This window comes from Rhinolophus sinicus, chromosome 7, assembly GCF_057876585.1.
Source record: "Rhinolophus sinicus isolate RSI-liver-muscle chromosome 7, RSI-T2T, whole genome shotgun sequence".
In the NCBI taxonomy this organism is placed as follows: domain Eukaryota; kingdom Metazoa; phylum Chordata; class Mammalia; order Chiroptera; family Rhinolophidae; genus Rhinolophus; species Rhinolophus sinicus.
In genome coordinates, this window is record NC_142507.1 from 39,206,771 (window position 1) to 39,227,743 (window position 20,973).

General features: G+C 32.7%; 1 protein-coding gene across 4 annotated transcripts; it reads left to right on the forward strand.

The window, feature by feature from the left end:
• The first annotated feature begins 7,638 nt into the window (after nt 1-7,638).
• Nucleotides 7,639-19,611, forward strand: LOC109459347 (pancreatic alpha-amylase). Of its 4 annotated transcripts, none has more exons than XM_019753719.3 (11): nt 7,639-7,902; nt 11,719-11,932; nt 12,279-12,425; nt 13,325-13,522; nt 13,870-14,100; nt 14,880-15,013; nt 15,784-15,906; nt 16,012-16,111; nt 17,692-17,810; nt 17,923-18,048; nt 19,386-19,611. In XM_019753719.3, exons 2-11 carry the CDS (start codon nt 11,765-11,767, stop codon nt 19,585-19,587), a joined length of 1,548 nt encoding a protein of 515 aa, XP_019609278.1. In that variant the 5' UTR covers nt 7,639-7,902; nt 11,719-11,764; the 3' UTR covers nt 19,588-19,611. The 4 variants fall into 4 exon arrangements, with proteins under 4 accessions (XP_019609278.1, XP_019609280.1, XP_019609281.1 ...); XM_019753721.3 differs by lacking the exon at nt 7,639-7,902 and adding an exon at nt 7,998-8,136; XM_019753722.3 differs by lacking the exon at nt 7,639-7,902 and adding an exon at nt 8,093-8,203.
• Nucleotides 19,612-20,973: the final 1,362 nt, after the last annotated feature.

Sequence of the window (20,973 nt, forward strand, 5' to 3'; positions counted from 1 at the left end):
AAGTGAATTGCCACATACAATGTATCCTCAATAAGGTTTATTAGCAGCTTTCTCATCAGAAACTTTGGAGATCAGAAAGCAGTGAGCTGATATATACAAAATGATAAAACAACAACAACAAACAACAGTCAACCAGGAAATCCTATATCTAGCAAAACCGTTCTTCAAAAGTTAGGGAGAAATAAGACATTCCCAAATAAACACAGCTGAGAGAGTTCACCATCAGACCTGCCATGGGAGAAATGCCCAAGGGAGTCTTAACAGTTTGAAATGAAATGACACTAGACAGTAACTCAAAGCCTATGGCGAAATATAGATATCAGTAAAGGAAAATACATGGTGGAATATAAAAACTAGTATTATTGTAACAGTGCTTTATAACTATACTTGTTTTTTATATTATTTAAGAGACATACATTTAAAAATATCAGTCTATAAGTTAGTATTATTGTAACTCATTTGTTGCTCCACGTTTCCTACATAATTTAAGAGACTAATGCATTAAAAATAATTATTTATGTTTTAGGGCAAACAATGTATAAAGATGTAATTTGGGGGACTTCAACAATGAAAAGGAGTGGCAGTTTTTGTATGTTACTGAAGTTAAGCTGGTATAAATTACAATTAAAGTGTTACAATTTTAGGGTATAAAATGGTAACCACAAAGAAAACAGCTAGAGAACATGTAAAAAAGGAAATGAGAAAGTAAATATTTCACTACAAAACGTCAACTAAACATAAAACAGTAAACCATGAAATGAGGGGCAAAAAAATCTATGAGAGGTAAGTCCCTCCTTTTCAGTAATTATTTTAAGTTAAATGACAAGAGAGAATCTTTCACTTAAAACATGGAGATTAGGAAACTGGATAAAAACACATGATCAAACTGTGCTACCTATAGGAGACTCACTTTAGATTCAAAGACAGAAATAGATTTGAAGTGAATAGATGGAAATATATATTACACATAAGTAGTAAGCAAAAAAGCAGGGTGGCTATGCTAATATCAGACAAAATCGACTTTAAATCAAAAAGGTTGCAAGAGACAAGGAGGGACATGAGATACTAATAAAAGTTTCAATAGAGCAAAAAGATGTAACAATTTTATAAACATTTACATACCTAATGACACATCATCAAAATATATAAAGCAAAATACTGACAAAATTGAAGGGAGAAATAGATAATTCTACAATAATAGTTGGAAATTTCAGTACTCCACTTATGATAATGGATAAAAATGAGACCAAAGATAAGGAAATAGAGGACTTAACACAGTGAGGACTTAACACAGTAAATGAACTAGATCTAACATATACAGATCATTCTATCCAACAACAGCAGCATACACATTATTCTCAAGTACACATGGGACATTTTTCAGGATAGGCTATATATTAGAGCACACATTAAGTTTCAGTGGATTTTAAAAAAGAGATATGCAAAGTACCTTCTCTAACCGCATTGGGATTTAGTTAAAAATCAATAACATAATGGAAGCTGGAAAATTCCCATTCCCATTGAAATTAAACAATACACTCTTGAACAACCAATGGATCAAAAAAGAAATTAAATGGGAAATTAGAAAATACTTAGAAACAACCGAAAACAAAAATAGTGCCAAACTATGGTAAGTATTGAAAGTGGTACCAAGGAAAGAATTTATAGTTACAATTACTTACATTAAAAACAGTAAAGATCTCAACTCAGTAAGCTAACTTTGCAACTTAAGTAACTACCCTGTTTCCCCAAAAATAACACCTAGCCGGACAATCAGCTTTAATGCGTCTTTTGGAGCAAAAACTAATACAAGACCCAGTATTATATTACATTATATTATACTATATTATATCATATCATATCATATCATGTTATATTATATTGTAACCGGGTCTTATAGTAAAATAAGACTGGGTCTTATATTAATTTTTTCTCCAAAAGACGCATTAGAGCTGATTGTTCAGCTAGGTCTTATTTTCAGGCAAACACGGTAGACAGAAAAAGAACAAAGTAAACCCAAAGCTAGTAGAAGGAAGAAAATAAAGATTACAGTAGAGAGTAATGAAATCGAGAATAGAAAAATAATAGAGAAAAATCAATGAAACCAGAAGTTGATTGTTCAAAAAAAATTAAAATTTACAAACCGTTAGCTAGATGAACAAAGAAAAAAAGACTCAAATTAGTAAAATCAGAAATGAAGTGGGTACATTACTACAGATTCTACAGAAATTAAAAGAATTAGAGTACTATGAAGAATTCTCCACCAACAAATAGGATAACTAGGTGAAATGAATACATTTCTAGAAATTCAAAATGTACTAAGACTAAATTACAAAGAAATAGAAATTCTGAATAAGCCTAAAACTAGTAAGGATCAAATAAAATCCTCCAACAGAGAAAAGCCCTGGAAATGATTGCTTTACTATTGAATTCTAGCAAACTTTTTTTTTAATTAAAGTTGATTGGGATGACAATGGTTAATAAAGTTACATAGGTTTTAGGTGTACAATTCTTAATACATCATGAAGTCTAGCAAACTTTTAAGGAAGAAATAATACCAATCCTTAAAATTGTTCTAAAAATTGAAGAGGAAGGGAGACTTCTGGCTCACGCTGTGAGAGGAACATTACCCTGATAACAAAGCCAGGCAAAGACACTACAAGAAATGAAAACTACAGACCATTATCTTTTATGAATATTGATGTGAAACTCCTCATCAAAATAATAGCAAACTGAATTCAGCAGCTACTAAGAGGATTATACATCATGCCCTGTGGGGAGCCATGGTTACAGCTAACTCTGAGCCTTAACAGAATGGGTCGGTTTATGCTTAACCTATTTCCTCCCCCTGAGGCAATTGTCTCTGCCTGCATCTGGAGGGTGCTTGCAAGCTGCTCAGGAATGTGGTGGGAGCGGTCAGTTCCCGGACACAGAAGACTGATGGCTATTCAAGGCAATTGATAAGGATAATTGCTTTTGGGAGTTTTAGTTATTTTGTAGTTTCTGTGTCTAAAGTTAAAGATTTACTGTTAATGAGGTAATGCATTTTTGTGCTTGTTAAACTGCACGTCCACAGAATGTATAAATTCTGGGGACAGAATAAACTCAACGGCTTCAGCATCACTGGGGTCCGTGATCGCCATCATTATTTGTGTGAGTGTCTTTTTTCATTCCCACTCCCCTTTTCAGGTACTGATCGACTCGTGGCGGCTGGCTCGCCACAATGCCCAAGTGAGATCTATTTCTGGAATGCAAGGATGGTTCAACATATGAAAATTTATCACATTCGTCACAGTAAAAGAATGAAGGACAAAACCACAGGATTATCTCAATGATGCAGAAAAGGCATTTGATAATATTTAAAAAAAAAAAAAAAGGAATATGAGAATACTGCCTCAACATTATAAAAGCCATATATAATAAGTCCACAGTGAACATTATATTCGATGATGGAAATATGAACTCTTTCCTCTTAAGACCAGGAACAAATTAGAGATGCTGACTCTTACCATTTTTCTTCATCATATTGCTAGCTAGGACAATTAGGCAAGAAAAATGAATGAAAGTCATCCAAATTGAAAAGGAAGCAATAAAATTATTTCTGTTCACAGATGCTCTTTTCTTCAGCTTTACTGAGATATAATTGAAAAATAAAATTGTAAGATAAAGTGTACAACATGAAGATTTGATATTCATATACATTGTGAAAGGAATCCCTCCTATCAAGTTAATTGACATATCCATCATCTCATATAGTTACCTTTAAGTTCTACTCTTTTAGCAAATTTCAATTCTGCAATACAATGTTAACTATAGTCACTATTATACATTGGATCCTCAGACCTTATTAATTTTATAACTAAAAATTTGTATCCTTTTACCAATCTTTCTATAGTTCCTCCATCCCCTAGCCCATGGCAATCACTTTTCTACTCTATGGATTTATTTCAGATTCTGCATATAAGCAATACCATGCAGTATCTGTCTTTGTCTGGATTATTTTACTTAGAATAATGGCCTCCAAGTTAACCTATGTTGTTAGAAACTATAGGATTTTCTTCTTTTTTAATGCTGGAAATATTTCATATATATATATATATATATTTTGTATTTATACTTTATATATTCTCTATATATATTATATATATTTTTTATATTTATATATATACTATATATTTAAATGTATATACATACACATACACACACACAGAGGGTGCCAAAAAATGTATACACACTTTAAGAAAGGAAAACTGTATTACAATTGTAATACTCAATATATACTGATAGCAAAAGATGAATACAAGTCATGTTTGACTTCTGCAATTACAAGAGGTGCTCAAAGTGGTTACCATCAGCATCCAGACACTTCTGATTATGGCGAACTACTGCTTGAGCAACATTGACTAAACTGTCCACTTTTATACATTTTAAGAGATGTTAACACTGGTCAATGTTGCTAAAGCAGCATATATATATATATATATATATATATATATATATATATATATATATATATATCTCCATTTCTTGATCTATTACTCTCTTTACGGACCTTTAGGTTGTTTTCATACCTTTGAATATATACCCAGAAGTGGGATTAGTGGATCATATTGTAGTTCTATTTTTAATTTTTTGAAGAAACTTTGTACTGTTTTCCTTAGTGGTTGTACCAGTTTACATTCCCACCTACAGTGTACAAGGGTTCCCTTTTCTTCATATGCATATTTTGGACAGGACCATAAAAGGGACATTTTGTGTGGACCAAATATGGTCATGGACATTTTTGACCAGACCAAATTTCAAGGACTTTTTGGCATGGACCAAATGTCCTGCCAGGGGACCTCCACAAATTCTCAATCTTCCATGATTATCCATCCAGTTGGGCACACTCTAATTTCCCCTTCTCCCTATATGGGCAAGAGTGGGGCAGACTCTCCAACTCCCCTCAATCCATATCCTTCCACAAGGTACTATTCACCTACTTTCAGAGGCACAGTTGGGTAGAAATATCCTAGGTGTCCTGGTATAGTGTGCAGAGGCACTTTTGTTCAATTATGGATGTTCATTTAATTGTAAATCAAAGAAAAGAGAAAAAAGGAATGATTCACGCTACCATACTGCTCACATTACAGTTTTGCTACTTTTTAGAGTGGTTACTTGTTTAATGTACAAGGTGTGATCAAAACTTACAGTGACTGTTTACATTTAAAAAAATTATTACAGTAAAAGACAAATTGCCATTAATCCCCCTCAAAATACTCCCCCTCACTTTGAGCACACTTATCCTATTGTTCTTTCCACTTTTTGAAGCAGTTCTGGAAATCCTCTTTCATGAGTGTCTTTAATTGCACTGTTGTGGCTGCCTTGGTGTCCTGAATCGATTCAAAATGTTTACATTTCATGGTCGTTATGACTTTGGGGAAGAGCCAGAAGTCACATGGTTCCAGATCTGGTGAATAAGGTGGATAAGGACACATCATAATATTTTTATTTGACGAGAAATTGCTGTACCAGAAGTGATGTGTGACATGGAGCCTTTCTGTTGTGATCACAAAATACGGTGAATGCTGCTGCCGAGTGCTGTCCATTGGAAAGACAGGGATCTTTAATATGGGAAGCAGTGCATAGAACCTTATGTAGTAACAGTGTGTGATAAGTTTCAGCTTGTTCAGTGCAGTCAGTTGGGTGTGAGCTATGGTTGAGAAAAGGTGTGTTTTAAAGTGTGCCCTAAATCATCCTCCATCATGACAACACTCCATGTCACACATCGCTTCTGGTATACAGCAATTTCTGTCAAAAACATTATGGTGTGTCCTCATCCACCTTATTCACTGGATCTGGCACCATGCGACTTCTTGCTCTTCCCCAAAGTCAAAATGATGCAGGACACAGAGGCAGCCACGACAGAGAAGCTCAGGACACTCATGAAAGAGGACTTCCAGAATTGCTTCAGAAAGTTGCAAGAATGATAGGATAAGTGTGTTCGAAGCAAGGGGAAGTATTGTGAGGGGGATTAATGGCAATGTGTCTTTTACTGTAATAAATATTTTTTTTATTTAAACACTCACCATATTTTTTGATCACACCTCCTAAATGCTACTTGTCTTATCCTAGCTCTTGTTCTCTATCTCAATAAAATAACTAGATTAAATTTAGCTAAATGGTTCCAAATGACAACAAGAAGACAAGAACAATGTGCTAATGGTAGATGTTTTTTAGAAAGCTAAACTTCATGACTTTTGTATTAAAAATATTTATCCCAAAATTTTTTTTGAAATTTCACCAATTACTTAGAACTCAAAGTCTAGAAGTCACTGGACTAGTTTATTCTAATAGTCTCTTTTAAGGTTAATATTCTCTGATTCTATGATTTATTCTTCCCTTGACGGCCTACATCCCAAGAGAAAGGAAATATTACATAGATGTCTCATAACTCAGCTTAAGGGAACTTAATGGTTGCCTCTGAACAGCATAGGTTATGCTACAGTAACAAAAAACTAAAGCTCCTCCGTGGGTTACAATAGCCAAGTTTATTTTTTATGTTCATCTCACATCAACAAGGGGACTCTTCATATTAGTCACTTTACAATCTATCAGTGAAACTTCATTTTGACACATGCTTTAACAATCACAGAGACCTCAAATTAAAACATGTATCTTCTTGGTGTTTTTCATTGCCAAAGCAAATCACATGGACACTCCTGAATTCAACAGGACAGGAGTGTATATTTCACCTGCAGGAAGGAACACTGAATGTTTATGAACAACAATACATTTTATGGGTGTGTATGAGATCAGGAACAAAAATTTTAACAGAGGAAAATTAATTTTTAGAGTGAAAATTTGAACAAAACAGGAAATAAGACAATAATCCTTACTACTTGTGAAATCTTCTAAACATATTAATATTAGCTAAACAAAAACTTTCAGATTACAAAATATCTTCACATACAATATTTTATTCGATTTTTATAACAACTCAGTGATGGAGGCTGATAAGAAGCTAAGAGTTCACTATGGACTTAGACTGTTTGGTGTTGAATTTCTGTTTCAACACTGACTGAAATTTGACCATGGACAAATTACATAACTTAATTTCTCCCTGTATCACTTTATTCTGTTTAAAACTATGTATAATCATAATTCTATCTTGCATTTATATATGTGAGAAATCAATATGGTAATAAGTTAAAATGGCACATAGTAACAATGCATATTGTTAGTTGTTAGTCATTTTTGTATTTTCATCTTATTTATCAACAATACTACTATTCCCATTTTCTAAATAAGGGCCTAAATGCAATCTATAGACTTAATGTTTTCTTTAAGGTTCACATAGTTGATGGCAAAATTGGATTCAAAATGAGATTTTTGGTTTAGAGACTTTGTTTACATTCTAGTCACACTAATATTATTTAATTCATTTGAGACGATCATTCTAATATGTGCCTTTAAGGTTACTTCAGCAATTCTTTTCCCCTATAGATTAAGACAAATGGTTTAGGAGAAAAAACTAATTAAAATTGGGAGAGGATTTGGAGAAAGAGAAAGGAAGACAAAGTGAAAGCAAATAACTGGAAAGGTACAGTGTAATTAGACGGTAGGTTAACAAATTGAGGAGGGGAGGGAAGACAGTGGTTTGCTCAGGAGAGAGGAGTGATCAGGTGTGACTGTGGAGCTCCGATTACAATTTGTGTACAAATTAGATCTGGAGAATTAAAACAGGCTGTAAGAGCACCTACTGAAAGGAAGAGGATTATAGGAGATCTAGAAAGTCCTAAAGACAGCATTTTTTTCCTAAGAGAAAACAAAATGGTAACTGTTTTTGTTGCTGTTATTTTATAATTGAAAAATGACTGAACTGTGGATTTGAAAGATTGCTGATTTAAAGAAGTTGATGTGGTAAGTTATCTTAATGTTTTTTAGTATCATATAGTTACCTCCCCACACACGCTTTTTGTCTTGAAATAAGTAGCTTCTGTCATATGATTTGGTAGAGCTCGAAGTTTCACAATCTGTTTTAGGTTTGTTGACAAGTCAAGTTTCGGTTTCCAGCTGGACAAAATGTGCTATTTATATTTGAACTGCGCCTGAGCCTTCACTTAAAATGTTTCTCTCATTTCAGAGATCTATCTGGTAGGCAAACTTTATTATCTTTGCCTTCTTCTCGCTAACCTTCACATGTGACTTATCCTGAGCTCAGGTTCATTTTTTTTCTTCCTTTTTTTCGTGGGGGGCTCATAAGTGACAGAATATTGTATTGAGAAAGTTGTATATGAGATTCAATGTAAAATTCAGGGAATTATGACTTTTTAGTAAGAGAAACCACGACCTTGACCAAGTATTACAATAGTAATACTACCTGAAGCTTCTAGAATATTGAAAATGGGAAAATAGAAAAAAATAACACTTGGAGATAAATGTAAGTGATAAAATAACAAACATAGACATGACATTGAAAGTATTTCCATTAAAATTTAAATGATATTTTATTAAATTACATGTTATAAAGGTATTTAACTATGAGATATTTAGACTAATGACTACAAATGACAAGCGTAGACAACTTCTCTCTTCTTGGTTAACGTTAATTCATTTATTTGTTAAAGAAAACAATATTAGTATCTGCCTGAGATGTGAGGCTGCTTTGGATAGGGGGAAACAATTTTGTAAATAACTAATATGTAGGTAACTGATAATTACATAGAAAGGAAGCTATAGAAATAGGTACACATTACTACTTATTTTTGCTCAGCATTTTAATAGCGCTCCTTCATTTTATTTATGTCATGGCTTTGGTGTGATTTAAGTAGACTTTAAGCTAAATGAGTAAATTTATGGTATCTGATGTGTTAAGAGAAATCTGAGTTCATACTAGAGCCTTTTCCCTACAATGTCATTCATAGTGTGGATATTACATAACAAAGGCCTCTTAGGTAACTGAAAAAAAACAATTGAGAACTTCAGAAACTAACAACTTGGTGGAGAAGTCTGTTAGCAGAATTTATTTTGTCTTAACATTGGATATGTTTTATTGACACTTCAAATATAAATACTCCTTAAGGAGCATTCCTTTGTTGTTAGGATCTTATCAAATGCTCTATTTCATATTTTTAAGGAAATCCCACAGCATCTTATTTGGCACATTGTAATAACAATTAGAGCTTTAAAATAAAATTTCCTCTTTGTAGGGCAATCCTGGAAATACAAGATGTGGGCACCTGAGCATGGATATTAATAGCTGTGAATAGTTTCTCTGAGGTGAACCATTTTAGGAAAACTAATGGGGAGCAGACATAACAGCTATTTCAAGTTCTTATTTTTTTGGTTTTTTTATTGATGCCAAAGATTTGTTAACAGGTTTTACTTTACAGGATATAAATATACTTTAGTTGTTTTAATGCCTGTCTATGAAGTTCATAGCTCTTTAGATTAATTAAGATGAAAATTAAGATTAAATGAAAAAACATATGACAATGCCTTACCCTTGGTTAAAGCTTATATTTTTTTCATATCTCTACGTATACTGGAATGCTAGTATAATTCCCCAAATTGTGTCTGTAAATCATCCCTTAGTTTAATAGAATCCTAAAATGCACTGTGAAAAACATTTATTTGTTATGGAAAAAAGAGTTCAGAGTTAACTGATGAGGCAAAGATGAGAAGTTATTTTAAAACCAACACATGGTCTGCTAGAAGCTTTGAAGAGTTTAAATGAAAGAAAAGGAAATAAATTGTGGAAACAGTAGTATATTCTTTATCACCATCTATTCCTCTGGGGGATATGAAAATACTTCTGAGAATTACAAAGTATTATTAGAATTTAGGAAGACTAGAATGGAAAAAAAGAGAATGTCCAAGTGATAATACATGAAAATAGGAAAAGAGCATGAGTGTATAGCAATTTCAATAGTCAGTAAAAGTGACAATACATAACAACAATTTCACAGCATCCAAATATGTTGAGCTCTTACCATATCCATGCACTGAGATAACAGCTGTATTTGCGTTAGCTCATCTAATCATCATAAAAATGTTGAGGTACACATTACTTTTTCTGGTTTACAGATAAATTTACAGAGATTACTTTCCAGGGTCACACAGCCGATAAATGGCAAGGTTAGGATTTAAACTAGTTTGTCTAACTTCTAAGGTCATGTTCTTACCTTTTATCATTTGGAACCTTGAGTCAATTATGAAGTTCAAATGTTGCTTCGCTAACTCCCAACTATCCACTATTTACTTAGTCTTCTCCCTGTTCTCTTTTTAATGTTCGTCTATATCCAGTTAGTCTTTTGCTCTCCTTGCACATTTTCCTCCCTATATGTTTTGAAAACCTTTCTGTGAAAATGAAACTCCTCTCCCTACTTTGAAGGCACCTCTTTATATGTCCCCTCCCACCTGATCTATCTATTATGTAGATGAGTGGACTGCCCGAAGTTGTAACTTTGAATTCACCATCTCTTGATACACAGTCAACTTCAAGGGTCCAGCTTTCAAGGCCTGATAATTCACCTACTGTGCATTGGCCTATACGTACAAATTGCTTGTGGATGTCATCTGTTCTTGTTGGTCAGTGTCTGTAATAAATCAGTTAAATATTTTGTGTGATTTCTAAAACCATCATTGCTTTTTTGAAAACTCCCAGCTCTCTCTGCTTCTCCTTCATATCTAATTTTTTTATACCTCACATTAATTATATACCATATTAACTCTTCAGTTTTCCTAAACTAAGTCTGCCTCTAGTATGCGCTGTGAATGATAATGGCATTGCCATTCTTCCACTCACATGTTGTAATAATTTTCTCTGCTCTCCTAACTTCCATTCTTACTGCTTTCATCTAGTTTCCATCATTGCTCCATTTACCACTGCACACATTTTCAATTGTTTCTGTCTCAGTTCTGTTTGCCTTCTAATTCATCTGATATACTCCAAAAGCTCTAATCATGTTACTTTTCTGATGGTGAAGTCATCAGTATATACTGGATATCATCCATGTGCTTAGCAAAAAGCAGACACTCAGTTAAAATTTGTTGGCTGAATGAGGTTTTTCACACCTGTATTATTTTTGTCTTTCATAAAATTTCACTTATATTAAAAAGGAAAAGGGACACAAATTCTTTAATTTGGTATTTTATCAGGTGCCCAAAATATGTGGCTATAATGAGAACACACACACACACACACACACACACACACACACACACACACCCTTTGCATTAAGCACATGATTTGGAGGGAGAAAAAAGTCTGTTTCCTTGATTCATGGGCTTTGTGCTGGGAATGAAAAACAACTGAATTGAACATACTGGTTTTTTTTTTGAAGTTGAAACATTACAAATATTTGCAAATAGATAGTTAAGGCAATATTTTGACTATGAATTCAGTTGGCTCTGTTTGTTATTTTCCTTCTGTCAGTTAAAGACTTTAAAAATAAAATCTAATCCTAATGTATGATTAATGACTGATAAATAATGTATGATTAATGATTCTTTTATTTATATAACGCCAGATGTTTAAAAAGGTTAATATTCCCTAAATAAGAAAAACATTAAGTTCTAAAAGGTCATTTAGATTGTTTTCTTGAAAGAGTTTATGAATGTTCTTCATCTGTTAACATGATTATTGATAATCTTTTTTAGATTATGAATAAACATTCTTGTACTCTGAGTATTTATTCATGTTAACATTAACTTTGTAAAATATGTTTCTTACAGGAATATAAATAGTTGCTAGAAAAAATACTGACTACGTCAAAGCAAAATGAAGTTCTTTCTATTGCTTTCAGCCATTGGGTTCTGCTGGGCTCAGTATGCCCCAAATACCAAACCTGGAAAAACGTCTATTGTTCATTTGTTTGAGTGGCGCTGGGCAGATATTGCTCTTGAATGTGAGCGATACTTAGGTCCCAAGGGATTTGGAGGGGTTCAGGTGGGTATTGTTTATAGTATAAATTGCCGAGTTTTTGTGCTTATAGTAAATGGTATCTGTATTTGTGAAGCTGGGACAACGTTTTATTTCACAGATAAGTACTCTAAGTAAAACAGTGTGCTGAGAAAGAAAAAAAAAAATTAGTATTGTTGGCAACATTATGTTTTGTTTCTGACATATTCTTTCTTTGACAGCATATTTCCAATGTACTGTTAATAATTTCAAGTGATTATAATGTAGCTCTCTGTACAAAGATTCAGAAATAACTTTAGATAGATTATTTTCTAGAGTATCCAATGATATAAAGTAAGTCATAATTTGATACTTAAGATAGTTTTATTTGTAGATCTCTCCACCCAATGAAAATGTTGTCATTAACAACCCTTCAAGACCTTGGTGGGAAAGATACCAACCGATTAGCTACAAGTTATGTACAAGATCAGGAAATGAAGATGAATTCAAAGACATGGTTACTAGATGTAACAACGCTGGTGTAAGTGAATTAATTTCCTTTAAAACGATTGTACAAAAAATTAATTTATGTTCTCGTTCCTTTTGAGCAGGACATTTTCCATATTTTTTTATTTTTCATTTTACTATATACTTTAAAATCTAATTGTTGCTTATATTCAACTTTTGTAAATCTTTGTATATATGCCATTTTATCTACTAAAGTTAAACTTTAAAGTCATCTGATAAAGCAAATATCAACTTTTAACCCTTATAACTATACACATTTCTAGGGAATGCTTTTCTAGTTAGGAAATATACATTCCAGTTACAATATCTGCTGTCACTTTTATGTGACTTGTGTCTGCACCCGTAATTCCTAAATCTTCTTCCCCACAGTTTTTTTCTCTTTTCTCTCCTCCCCTCCCCTCCCCTCCCCTCCCCTCCCCTCCCCTCCCCTCCCCTCCCCGCCCCTCCCCTCCCCTCTCCTCTCCTTTTTAAAATGGTAAATAGATGTAATCTTTTTGAGGACAATGATGAGAGATAATATTTACCTTCCTCTCTTCAGATGCTAAGTAGACAGTAGAGGCTGGCTGCTTTCTTAGGATGATCTATGGGAATTTAAAAAATCAGTCTCTTCTGTCTCAGCTGATTCTTGCCTTCCCCAAAAAAGGGCTTTTTACAATTGTTCACAGTTATAATAGATTTTGGTTCTATCAATTTATCATGTATGTAAATATTGACCACGTAGCTACAATGCATGTAGGTCTTCAGTTCACTTTTATTTCCTTTCACACTTTACTTTTGGTCTTCTTAGAAGATCAGGTATAAAATAGAAAAGAAATATTTTGGAGTGTTATTAACATGCTGTAAACTTTAATCAGTAATATTATAGATTTCTCCCTCTCTATAAATCAAACAAATAGAAACTTTGTCTTTCAGGTTCATATTTATGTGGATGCTGTAATTAATCATATGTGTGGAAATGGTGTGGCTGCAGGAACTGGCAGTACGTGTGGAAGTTACTTCAACCCTGGAAATAGGGATTTTCCGGCTGTTCCATTCTCTGCTTGGGATTTTAATGATGGTAAATGTAGAACTGGAAGTGGAGACATTGAGAATTACAATGATCCTTATCAGGTAATGATCTGAAACAAAGTGATAGCTCATGATCTCCATTTAAATACTAGCTTAGGAAAGCAGGAGTCCAAGTCTGACTTCTTAAAAATAAGAAACTCAAAACAATATTTAAAACATTTTTTCCCAATTTAATTTCTTCCCTATTACAAAGCTCATTCACTTTCCCTATATTCTCCATTTTTATAATAGAAACTATTTCAAAGGTACGTCCATACCAGCATATCCCCAGTGCCCAATGCAAAGGCACTACAGACATATCTATTAAAGAATAAATGAATGGATAATCAAATGGCTTCTCGGGTAAATTGATGTTTCTTTGTCGATCACAAATTTTTTTATCTCATTAGGTCAGAGATTGTCGTCTGGTTGGTCTTCTTGATCTTGCCCTGGAAAAAGATTATGTGAGGTCCAAGATTGCTGAGTATCTGAACCATCTCATTGACCTTGGTGTAGCAGGGTTCAGAATCGATGCTTCTAAGCACATGTGGCCTGGAGACATGAAGGCAATTTTGGATAAACTACATAATCTAAATACAACCTGGTTCCCTGAAGGAAGTAAACCTTTCATTTACCAGGAGGTACATATATGTGCATATAAACAATAATTTAATTCATTAGAAAAATAAATGTCAGATTTAATTAAAAATGTAATTTCTATAGGTTAATGGCTGAATCATTTATATAGAGCAGTGTATAGAACAGGAAGCATTTGTATAGATCAGTATTCTTTAACCTTCTTTTATTCAGAGACTTTTCTTTATCTAACTCTTTATCGCAAGGGGATTTAAGGAAGTGCAAAGAATTTATTTAGACTACAAACATCTCTGTGTCATTTACCATCTCCTCAGAGACCATTAGAGAAGACAGACAATAACATAGTCTTGAGCCAGTCTGTCTGAGTTTAATTCTTGTCTATAGTGCTATTAGCTGTGCTCTTTCAGGCAAATTGATTAACCTCTCCATGTAACAATTTTTTCATGTGAGTAAAAGGGACAATGATAATGATTATGTCTTTTTTTTTGTCAGAGAGTCAGATAAGTTAATATTTATCAAGCACTTAGAAATATTGTTGGCCAGATATTAATTATAAGCTATTGTTATTATCATTTATATGCAAAACTAAATTAGGTCAGCATTTTCACAGGACAACAGGTCACCTTGTCATCATGTTACTTTTAATACTGTAGCATATATTTTAGCAAAAAACAAAAAAGAAAAAGAAAAAGGCAAAAAGAATCTTGGTATAATAAAAATTTGGGGGGCATTTCAAAAAACGTAAATAACAATTTTTATGTAACATTTAATTTATGGTTAAAATTCTTTCTTAAAATGATATTTTCCCCTATATTTTTTCTAGGTGATTGATTTGGGTGGTGAGCCAATTAAAAGCAGTGACTATTTTGGAAATGGTCGTGTGACAGAATTCAAGTATGGTGCAAAACTAGGCACAGTTTTGCGCAAATGGAATGGAGAGAAGATGGCTTACTTAAAGTAAATGAAATATGATTTGTCCTTTGTATTATTTCACAGACGTGTTAATCATATTATCCTCATATGAGTCATCTTCTTAGGACCTTATTTAGACTACTTTCAAGGATTCAATTACTAATAACAAGTGGTACACTTTTCCAAACTTCAATTGATCATCTTTATTTTTATAATGTCAATCATAAGGAATATTACCTAGAAACCCAAAACATAATCTAGAGATTTTAATTTATGTATTATATGACTATTCTAGATTTGCCTAATGTTTACATATAAACCTTGAAGTCCAGGTTATTATTAAGACGATTCTATCATTTATAAGATACCTACAATGTGGCCATACTGTGGAATTTACATTATATCAACTAATTAATTTTTAATATTAAAATGTTTATATTATAAAAGAATAATATTGAAGCCTTATTTTAACCCAGTTTGCCATTGTGTATAATATTATATAGATGTTAACCCTTCTGAAGTCCATCTAAATTATAATATACTAAAACTTCTGACAGGACTTTTTGATAACAAAAATCTTATACCTGTAACATAAATGTAATACAAATAATTCATATATACACATACATAGAATGTATTTGTAGATAAATATTATAGCTAGATATATATAGTTTGTATATTTAAAAACCCTACAAAATAACCATTTAATTAGAGAGAGAATTTCATTCGAGGATGCTATACTGAAAGAAATACACATTTAGGTTACTCTAAAGCTATTGTAAAAATGTGTGTGTGTGTGTGTATTTTTTTAATAGGAGCTGGGGAGAAGGCTGGGGTTTCATGCCTTCTGACAGAGCACTTGTCTTTGTGGATAACCACGACAATCAGAGAGGACATGGAGCTGGAGGAGCATCTATTCTTACCTTCTGGGATCCTAGGTAGGAAATGAAGTCCCCCTCCACTTTTTTTTTCTTTTTACCTATCTTGTAGTAATACTAAAAACATTGGTTTCTTCTCTGATGATATAATTTTGTAACTTTCAGACTGTACAAAATGGGAGTTGGATTTATGCTCGCTCATCCTTATGGGTTTACACGAGTAATGTCAAGCTTCCGTTGGCCAAGATATTTTGAGAATGGAAAAGTAAGTTTTGGTGTCATACAAAATATCTTTTTCTTAAGAAAAGGAAGACAGTTTTGTTTTAGGCATTTTACATGATGCTATTACATTTATTATTTATTTATCAAATATTTAAAGTGTAAACCTGATACAGGAATATTTTAGCAATGCAGTGGATATTAAAAACTAAATCATGGTCAAACGGTATGCAAGCTAATTCAGAAATATGACATACATACCTCTCTTCCCAAAAACACTTAAAAGTAAGGATATAGTGAGTAAAATATGTACCTCTCATAAGTGCCTACTTCACAGAATTGGTATATCAATTACAAATTAACACTTGTAAATAACTTAAAACAGTATCTGCCCATAGTATAAGCAATATAAAGACTTGTTAAATACTTAAAAAAAAAAGTTCTGTGGAAAGCAAATAAATTATATAGTTGAACTGACATTAAATAGGGAAGGTGTCTTATAGGTGGAAGGAAAATATATGTATTAAATAAAAGAAACTTGCAGACTATTCTGGGAAAGGTAAGGATGAGAAAAATATTTGGGATATGGTAAAGACATTAATCTGAGTAGAAAGTTAAGATTTCAGATACAGCATCGGATATAGCAACTTCATACCTAAAGTAGAAAATTCTCTTCACTACAAATTAGACAGATTTTTATCTAGTTTCCTCTAGATTGCTTTCAATTTATAAAGCACACTTTGTACAGCAACTCATTCTGTTGTTAGACAGCTTTAATATTTAGAAGATGTCCCTGTATATTGAGCCAACTTCCTGTAACTTCCACTAATTTGTCTTATTTGTGACATCAGGAATCATGGACTATGTCCACTTCTCTTTTTCCCATAACATTTCTACTTTTCCAAAACTTCTGCATGCTGAAAACCCTTAGTTTTGTCCACTATTCATTACATGACATGGTTTTAAAACAGACACAAATAACCTTTCTATACATAATCTGTTTTTTTTCTATGTTTATCTTTAAAAGTACCAATCAGAAAAACAATTTGAAACATCTGGTCCGATTAGGAAAGAATATGTGATATGTTGATTAATACATTTATCCAAAAGGAAGAATGAAGGAAACTAATATTTATTTAGCAATTATTATATTCAATGTATTTTCACATATGTTATTTACTTTTTATAGCAACTAAGCAATATCCCTTTTTTACAGAAGACAAAAATGGGACACAGAGAAGTTACATATATTGACTAAGTTTTCTTAACTAGTAGCAATAATGTCTGTTTTAATTCTGTTTCTGACACCAAACTTGCTATTTCAATGATATTGCACTGCCTACAGTGATAGTAAGTAACCTTGCAATTCCTTGGAAAGAAAACGAGAGGGTTAAAAAAAAATATTTGCCTTTGAAATACTGGACTAGAAAATGGGAAGTTGAGGAGAAGATGATGAGAACATGGTAAAAGGGTATAAAACTGCTGAAAGAGAAGGAGTTGGATTCTAAATGAAGACACTGCAAAGACCCAAATAGGAGAGATTGGATTTAGTACACTGGAGAAGGAAGAGGCAAACACATGTAATATTAAAAATCTGAGCATTTTTTATTCTTTTTGCTAATTAAGGATATTAATGATTGGGTTGGGCCACCAAATAATAATGGAGTAATTAAAGAAGTTACTATTAATGAGGACACTACTTGTGGCAATGACTGGGTCTGTGAACATCGATGGCGTCAAATAAGGTGGGAATACTTATTTAAAGATATCCTCTAATAATAAGCTTTATTAGCATTTTATTTTAAACTGTTGAAGCACTGATGTATTCATAGCAACTATGCTGTATTTTGTTTTTAGAAACATGGTTATGTTCCGTAATGTAGTTGATGGCCAACCTTTTACAAATTGGTGGGACAATGGTAGCAACCAAGTAGCTTTTGGGAGAGGAAACAAAGGATTCATTGTCTTTAACAATGATGACTGGTAAGTAGATATCAATTAGAAATCATATTTTATACTAATATGTTCTTGGTTTATTTTTTTTTCTCTTCCTCATCATTTACTTTGTTTACATTTGAAAAATAGTCAGTAGATTAAAAAACAGAGGTCAGAAAAGAGCCAGAAAAAATGATGATAACTCTTATACTTTGATCTCTTCTTTATAAGGGCTTTTGATTCTAGGCAGAATTATTTTTTTTATGTACCCTGGTATATAACGTGCAGATACGATGCACATATATATGCTCACATGTGCACCTCACACAAGATACTCAGAGTAATTCATATAAAGCTTGTGAAATCACTAGAAGAGCAAGTCGTATACACCCCTCTATTATTTAAATAATGTTAAAATACTGCCTCTGGACTGAAATAACTTTTTTTTCTAGCTCTTTTTCTCAACTACTCCTATATCTGCTTTTTGAGTGTTTTTACTTCACTTCCCTATCTCTCTGTGACAAATAATATATATTTTTTAAAGCATGTGTTTAAAGAATATCTTATGGTCAATAACTCACCTCAGGAGGTTTTTGAGTTTTAGTTTTAGCTCTGAGACGTCTTATTACCGGCCTTTCATTTGTGATACTTGTATCGTCTGTCTCTGTATATTAATTCTCGCATATATAGAACTATGGCTTAGAAAACCTCTTTGCAAGCCATTTTCTTGGTACAAGGGCAACTTCCATTCATGCTTATCTCATTGTAGCCTAAATTATATTTAATGACAAAAGTGTAAATCAAATATATCTCTTCTTGCCAAAAGAATGCATGCCTACCTAGTCTTTTAATTTCTGTCTTTTGTGGATGGGAGAACCAAAATAAATACCTTGAGACATCTTCATATTTAAAACTATATATTTCTTCACAGAAATGCTGGATTATTTTTATTTCCAGCCCAAATGCATTTTAACCTCTTGATAAAAGGGTTCTTTTTAAAAAAGAAATAATCTAATTTAAATTTTTGAAAGTAATCCCTATTTTCTTAAGTTAGATGAGGAAGAATTTAACATATTTGTATTTACCAAAGAAGTACTTTTACCTAAGTGTGGCAATTCAACTCAGTTCTTCACTGATACACCTCAACCTTATTTTTCTGGTAGTATTGACTGTTGACTAGGAAATCACTGTCTTCTATAAGATTACTTTTGGTCTTGAGAAAACTATTTGTATCCACTGGAGAGGACTTTTTGTTTGTATTTTCTTCTCCCTGAGACCTTGACTGCTTAGAGTTCTACAGCACAAAGTGAAGCCATTTGTTTGTGGTCTGTATTCTTGCTTTTAATTATCTTGATTCAAGTTAAATTTTAATTTTTATTTTACAGGCCATTATCTTTAACTTTGCAAACTGGTCTTCCTGCTGGCACATACTGTGATGTTATTTCTGGAGATAAAATTGGTGACAAATGTACAGGAATTAAAATCTATGTTTCTCGTGACGGCAATGCTCATTTCTCTGTTAGTAACTCTGCTGAAGATCCATTTATTGCAATTCATGCTGAATCGAAACTGTACAATTTGAATTAAATACATATATACCCAGAGAAATAACCAAGTGTATTTTTTTCATATATATATATATATATATATATATATATATATATATATATATTCTTATAATTCATTAATTTTTGTTAAGAGCTGTAATAAGTAATCAACTTGAAAACTCAGAAAAGCATGAAAATCACATATATACAAGTATAAAATAATTACAGTCAACATTTTGTTATATTTTGGAAAACTCACATTAACCTATTTGTCAAAGAAATTTCTAAGAACTCAGATAAGCATCCTGACAAATATGTTTGTTGCCATTAATATCAGTTGCCCAGCTATGGCTCTCTAATGTATATCTTCATAGACAGTATCTCTCATAGAGAATTTCTAACAATTAGGGATAGCTGATTTAATGATGATCCTTTAGAAAGTTACATTTGGGTGGTTTTAACAATGTGACATCCCCTTTGCAGTTAACAAGTTAAGAAATAAAATATACTCAAATAATCTAATCTGTAATTCTTATGGGGCTCACAGGAATCCTTTTATACTCTCTATACTCTTTTCTCTTTTTCTTTCTCTTTCTTTAACTTGCTGTTGTTGTATGGCTTTTTGTTCCACCTCTTAGCCACCAACATGGATAGGTGCTTATTTAGGGCTTTTACGATATCAGATGGTCCAGGTTTTCTTTCTGATTCTCTAGCTAGTCATTCTCCTTCATCTTGATATTAAATGTCAAGGAATTTTGTTAAGACTCTCATCTAGGTCTTTTTATAACTCTCAGTTATTTTTCTTATGAAAAAATATAAGAAAATAGAAGCCATAACTCAGACATTCTCTCTCTCCCTCTCTCTCTCTCTCCTTACAATCTATCTATTCCTTGCCCCTATCATTGTCTTCTTTCCTCCTGTCATAATAAAGTGCACCTCATTCTGTCAAAGGTCATTCCCCCAACTTTACTTAATAATACCATGCCATTCCATTTTTATCTTTTTAAGAGCTTTATTTCTTAGATTATTTTCTCTCTTCTGATTTAACAATCTCCCTTTCTGCTAGGTTTGTCCCCTCAGATTACATTATTCGTCTTCCAAAAGAAACATTCAGGACTTTTCTAGGTACAGCCGATTTCTTTGCTCCTCTTCCTAGTAATTTTTATGTTTTCATCATAGTTATACTATTTGGATGGTTTTTAACAATATGAAAGCCCTTTTAATGCCCACATCCTTAATACCCATTATTTTCATCGTTTTACTGTCCTCATTACTTCCTTGAATCTGCTCTTGTCAACATCATCAAAGACGTGTTATTAATCCAATGTACTTCTCTATCCTCATCTTACGTTACTTTACAATAGTATTCAATATGGTGAGCCACTCCCTCCTCCTTTCTCCCGTTGGCTTCTGGGATTCTACTCCT

Excerpts from the sequence above, each read along its gene's own strand:
- LOC109459347 (XM_019753719.3), top strand. The coding sequence starts at position 11,765 with ATGAAGTTCTTTCTATTGCTTTCAGCCATTGGGTTCTGCTGGGCTCAG. Across the intron at positions 13,523-13,869 it reads ATTACAATGATCCTTATCAG|GTCAGAGATTGTCGTCTGGT; the intron begins GTAATGATCTGA and ends TTATCTCATTAG. Across the intron at positions 15,014-15,783 it reads GAGAAGATGGCTTACTTAAA|GAGCTGGGGAGAAGGCTGGG; the intron begins GTAAATGAAATA and ends TTTTTTTAATAG.